Raw genomic sequence first — 6,000 nt, forward strand, 5'->3', positions numbered from 1 at the left:
TTGCAGAACTTAAGCCTCTCTTGGTAAGAGAATCCCTTCATTCCCCTCACCAATCGTGTTGCTCTTCTCTGTACATGCTCAAGCAAATCTACATCCTTCCTAAAATGAGGCCTCCAGACCTGTACGCAGTACTCAAGGCGTGGCCTGACCATTGCCTTATACAGAGGGACAATCACCTCCTTTTCCCTGCTAGAAAAATTCCTATATATCATTGACAAAACCCCATGACCCGCCCTAGCAGCCTGTCTGCACTGCTCAGAAAACTTCATATCTGACTGCACAATTACTCCCAGGTCTTTTTCATTTTCTACCACCTTAAGTGTAGTACCACACAGTTGGTACGTTTCTCTGGGGTTACTTCTACCCATATGCAGTACTTTGCATTTGTCAAGGTTGAACTTCAGTTGCCACTTCTTAGCCCATCTGCCCAAATTATCTAGATCCTGTTGCAGTAGCACACTGCCATTACTGTCATTAACAACCCTGCCAACCTTTGTGTCATCTGCAAACTTCGACATTAAGCCTGATATACCTTCATCAATATCATTGATAAATACACAAAACAACAGTGGACCCAACACCGAACCCTGTGGGACTCCACTAATAACATTAGTCCACGAAGAGCAGCACCCATTGATTACCACCCTCTGTCTTCTCCCACTTAACCATCCTTTTATCCATTGTAGCAACTTACCTTTGATACCATTCTGCTCCAATTTGTACATTAGTCTTCCATACGCAACAGTGTCAAAAGCTTTCCTGAAATCCAAGTATATGATATCAAAATTATTTTTTGCATCCAGTTCCTTTGTGACCACATCATAATAACCAATCAAATTTGTCAGACAAGACTTTCCCTTAACAAACCCATGCTGTGTTTGAATTATTGCTGCAGTCTTGTCTAGATGATCCTGCAATGCATCTTTAACCAGCGATTCCATTATTTTACCCGGAACAGAAGTTAAACTAACTGGTCTGTAATTACTCGTGTCACCCTTCGATCCACCTTTGTGAATTGGGGACACATTTGCACATCTCCAGTCCGTGGGAACCTCCCCTGAGTCCAAGGATGCTTTCATAATTATGGCTAAGGGTTTGCTTAGTTGCTTTGCCGCCTCCTTTAAAATAACTGGATAGATCCCATCCACCCCAGGTGCCTTTCTTGTGTTTAACTTCAACAATTTCTCCTCCACTTTGCTCTCAGTTATTACAAAATCATTAAGCACACTGCTACAATTTGATAACCTTCTTCCATTTTCAAATTGTAATAATTCCTCACGTGTGAATGTAGATGCAAAATACTCATTCAGTTTGTTTGCTATCTGAGCAGGATCATCAACAGTCGAACCATCGATGTCAAGTGGACCAATCATATTCATCCCCTTCCTTTTAGAGTTTATATAAGTAAAGAAATCCTTGCTGTTTTTCTTAGCATCTTTTGCCAAAGATTTCTCGTAATCCACCTTCGCCTGCCGAACCTCCTTTGTGACCTTATTACAGACTAGCTTATATCTGCCACAGGCTTCTGCGTCACCTGATAATTTATATGCATCCCATGCATTTTTCTTCTCTGTCACGAGTCTCATTAGTTCATTTGATAACCATTTAGGCCTAAACCTTGAACGATATTTCTTAATCGGTATATAAAGTCTAGTAGCTTCCACGATTAATTCTTTGAATGCTTCCCACTTAGAATTTACTGTTTGTAACATCGTCAGTTGATCCCACTGTACAGAACTTAAAAACTGTCTGAGACCACTGTACTCCCCTTTGCGGAAGCAAAAACCCTTTCCTTTACCCCTGACGGAGGTCATCAGTTTGTCTGACATCCATTTTGGTCTAAACATGGAACAGTATCTCTTAGTTGGTATAAAAAGCTTGGTAACTTCTACAGTTATTTAGCATTTGGCATTAGTCATTCCACTGAAAAGAATTCAGAAATTGTCTAAGGCTATTGTAATCACTTGCAAAAATGGAATCCCTTCCCTTGACACTACGAGTAGTACACTATGGTCATCACTGCTGCCTGGTGGGTCCTTTACTTGGAGGTTCTTTATACATGAATCTGCTGATAATCAAATCAAGTATTTTTTTCTTGTAGTTTTTCTGACATGGTATAGAAAGCAGTAATCCAACAAATGCAGAAATGTTCTTCTACTGTGTAAGCTGCCAATCCACAGGTACCAATCATCTAGAAAGTTAAAATACTCCTGATAAGACATTCTGGTTTACTGTCCCACCCCATTTATCTGATTGGTTGTTTGCTGTACTCATCACAGTCATTTGGTCTATAACATATTTTTACTCTGATTTTTGCTTTCTCAATTCTTGCATCACACTAGACTGATTATTATTATTATACTGAGTGAAAGCACCTATCTATTGAGTGTATGTTTAGAATTCCTTCCCCCAAATAACCATTTTATGTTCTTGTAATAACTGCAGATAAAATGTTATTTTTGAGCTTTTCTATAGTGAATGTAAAATTTATGCAACTCACATAAATATATATGTTGTTCTTTACAAAAGAACAATATATATATTTATGTGAGTTGCATATTCTGCTTTATACCGTACTGAGGCAAATGACTAGACACAAACAGCATAACACCACACTATACAGGGTGTTTCAGTTAAACGTTTCAGAACTTCTAAGAGGGGTAGGGTACATCCTGACAACTCGAAATCATATAGCAATGTGGGGTCGGAAATGCTTTCCTGAAGCGGTGTTGTACACAGAAGCACCATAAAGAAAAGAGACCGTAAGTGAGAAATCGTTTTAATAATACATGAAAAGAAGCAAAAGGTACATGGATTAAAGTAAGTGTTCGAAGTTTCTTCCACGGGCTACAATGCACGCTTCACATCTCCAACGCATGGACATCCGAACATTCTGGAATACTCCAGGCGAATTTCGAATTTCTTCGGCAGGTACTGCGATTCTTGCAACCAGCTCCTCAGCATTGTCAACAGGGGTGTCATAAACTAGCGATTTCATATGACCCCAGAAATAAAAATCAAGACATGATAGGTCGGGTGACCGAGCAGGCCAACGCACGGGACCACCACGTCCGATCCACTGTTGACCAAATGTGACATCCAGGTAGTTACGAACATCTCCGCTATAATGGGCAGGGGCTCCATCGTGTTGGAACCACATTGTCTGTTGCGTCGATGCAGAAATCTGTTCATCTCTCAAAAGTTGTGGCAATACTTGCTGCAGAAAGATCAAGTAGATAGGTCCGGTTAGACGACACGGTAACAGGTAAGGTCCGATGAGGTGATCTCCCATAATACCGGCCCATACATTGACCGAAAATCGAATCTGTGCTGCACGACGTCGTATTGCATGCGGGTTCTCGACCGCCCAGATATGGTCGTTATGCGTGTTGAAAATTCCTTCCCTTGTGAAGGATGCCTCATCGGAAAACAACACTTCAGCAGGAAAAAGGGGATTTGTAGCACATTTTCCAAGGTACCACTGTGCGAAAGCAATACGAGGTGCATAATCCTCCGGTTGCTGTGTCTGGACACGCTGCACGTGAAACGGATGCATGTCTTGTTCTCGGAGAATCCTCCAGACGCTGCAATGGGAAACCCCGACTGCGTTTGCTAGACTTCGTGTACTCGTTCTTGGATTCCCCTGTACATGCTGCAGCACATTCTGTTCGACGGCTGGAGTCCGTGCTGTTCTTACCCTGTCCCTGTCAGCTCTTTCAAATGAACCTCTCTCAGCTAACCTCTGGTGCAGTCTTGCAAAGAAATTATGACTGGGAATACGCCTCGTCGGATATTGTTCCGCGTACAAATGCTGTGCGGCTGGCCCACTACAATTCAGCCCCGTACGCCAAATGCATATCGGCTAACTCTGCGTTCGTGTAATCATCCATCCTACTAACTTGGCGTTCTTGTTCAAGAAATTCGAAATTCGCCTGGAGTATTCCAGAATGTTCGGATGTCCATGCGTCGGAGATGTGAGGCGTGCATTGTAGCCCGTGGAAGAAACTTCGAACACTTACTTTAATCCATGTACCTTTTGCTTCTTTTCATGTATTATTAAAACGATTTCTCACTTACGGTCTCTTTTCTTTATGGTGCTTCTGTGTACAACACCGCTTCAGGAAAGCATTTCCGACCCCACATTGCTATATGATTTCGAGTTGTCAGGATGTACCCTACCCCTCTTAGAAGTTCTGAAACGTTTAACTGAAACACCCTGTATATACCATTTCACAGATCAACTCTGTTGGGTACACTATCTTCACATACAGTGGAGTTGTCATAGTCTAGCTTACAACTGCATCCACACATGAAAAAAAAATCGTTGAAATTTTTAGTCAGTTTTTTTGTAACTTTTTTCTTGCCAGCTTGTTTATTTGTCCTAATTTTAGTTATGCAAATCAGCCATCTCAAACATTATGCTTAACATTTTTGCTGCTGACTTTTTCAGCTACCTTTTTGACCCAGAATTGAGTCAATCTGGATTGAAAAGGCCAGAGACTTTTTTGGGCTTTTTTCTCACTATGACTGAATTAATGAATCTCTGGTGAAAGTTGCTTGACAAAAATATCCAGTTTTTCTTCTGTCAGATTGGAAGAAAAAAGTTCTAAAAGTAGTGTGGATTCCCCTCCAAGTGGATTAAAAATCCAAAGGTGCATATTTGCATGAGGAGGCAGTGAATGTCTTAATTCAGGAATGTTCTTCAATTTAAACCCTTTCCAACAAGTGCTTTGAGAGATATAACGCCTAAAACTCTAGAAGCTATTTTATAGTCACCCTATATTTCTGAAATTCAGAACTTTACGAATAAGGCAAAAATAAGTTTATGATATGCCCAGTTCTAGTATATAATTCGTGGATTAATATAGGTTAAATAATTGTTGGATTGTTCATTGCCATAAGTTACCAATCTGAAGTATAGTTTATTTTCATAAATACAAAATAGATTAGATAAATTAGTTAAGGGTATAAGATTAGTCTTAACTAATTCAGCAAAATAACTGCTACATTATTTTGAAACATTTTCCTTTATTTGTACTTTTGCATCATTCAGTAGGATAGTTTCATTTAAGCAGAAATGACACTCTAATAATCATAATTAATGGTCATATTTCTGATATATTTTCAAAAAATTAATTTTATTTTAGGAGGGGTTCAAGAAAATGAATGAAGAACTGAAAAAAAGAAATCAGGGATAGTGATTTTATTTATTTTGGGTACTGTCTGCAATAAACTAATTGTTTACCATTAATTTATAAATACTACCTAGGAGCTATTAAAATTGGCATTATTAAAGAGAACTTTTGTGAGTGAGTTTTTTAACACATTTTAGTCAACTGTATTGTTCTGCCTAGGATTTAGACTTTTAAAATAAAACTTACTGTAAGCCATAATATGAAATAAATCTTTATTTTTCTGTATTATCATCTGTGTACAATTATAAAATTAGCATATATTATACTTTCTGGGTAGCGAGTTGTTATGGAATCTAAGTGTTATAAGGAGGAGGAAAAGATAATAAATAAATACAGTAAACCCCCGCTATTCGCGGTATCTATATTCGCGGTCGCTGATTTAATATAAAATGAAACCTAAAAAAATGTGAATTTTAAAGCGCCGTGAACATTTTCCGCCATAAAAAACATGGGCATGGCTAAAATTATTTTTCCCGGGCAAAACAGCGCTCAGTGGGTAGGAGGAGAGGGGTGACAAAATCGCGAGCGTGGATGTTTCTCGCTAATCCTTGTTCAGTATGTGTTATGCGCTTGCCATGGAAGGTTTCGTCGTTCGTTTTTAATTTATATGCTTATAAATTGAATAAATTTATCAATTTATAAATTAATATGCTTACAAAAGTGATAAATCTACCGTTTTGCAGTGTGAAACAGACTTTCTCGAGTGTATTAACCGAAGAAAGTGACTTTATTTGGACAAGTTCTTTCTAACCCGTACAAAAATATGGCTACGAATAAACAAGGGAATGTGAAATTATCAAAGAAG

At 38.9% G+C, this 6,000-nt stretch overlaps 1 protein-coding gene across 8 annotated transcripts in view; it reads left to right on the plus strand.

The window, feature by feature from the left end:
- The window catches only part of LOC150075190 (protein NCBP2AS2 homolog), an 87,393-nt gene extending 82,127 nt beyond the window's left edge, over positions 1–5,266 (plus strand). For all 8 annotated transcript variants that reach the window (XM_090388746.1, XM_090388749.1, XM_090388744.1 and 5 more), the window contains one exon: positions 5,148–5,266. In XM_090388746.1, coding sequence (XP_090244872.1) covers positions 5,148–5,198 — 51 coding nt within the window. In that variant the 3' untranslated portion in view covers positions 5,199–5,266. The remainder of the gene's footprint in view (positions 1–5,147) is intronic.
- Positions 5,267–6,000: the final 734 nt, after the last annotated feature.

The sequence above is a fragment of the Mastigoproctus giganteus genome, chromosome 14 (assembly GCF_048544385.1).
Source record: "Mastigoproctus giganteus isolate SK-2022 chromosome 14, ASM4854438v1, whole genome shotgun sequence".
Taxonomy (NCBI): Eukaryota; Metazoa; Arthropoda; class Arachnida; order Uropygi; family Thelyphonidae; genus Mastigoproctus; species Mastigoproctus giganteus.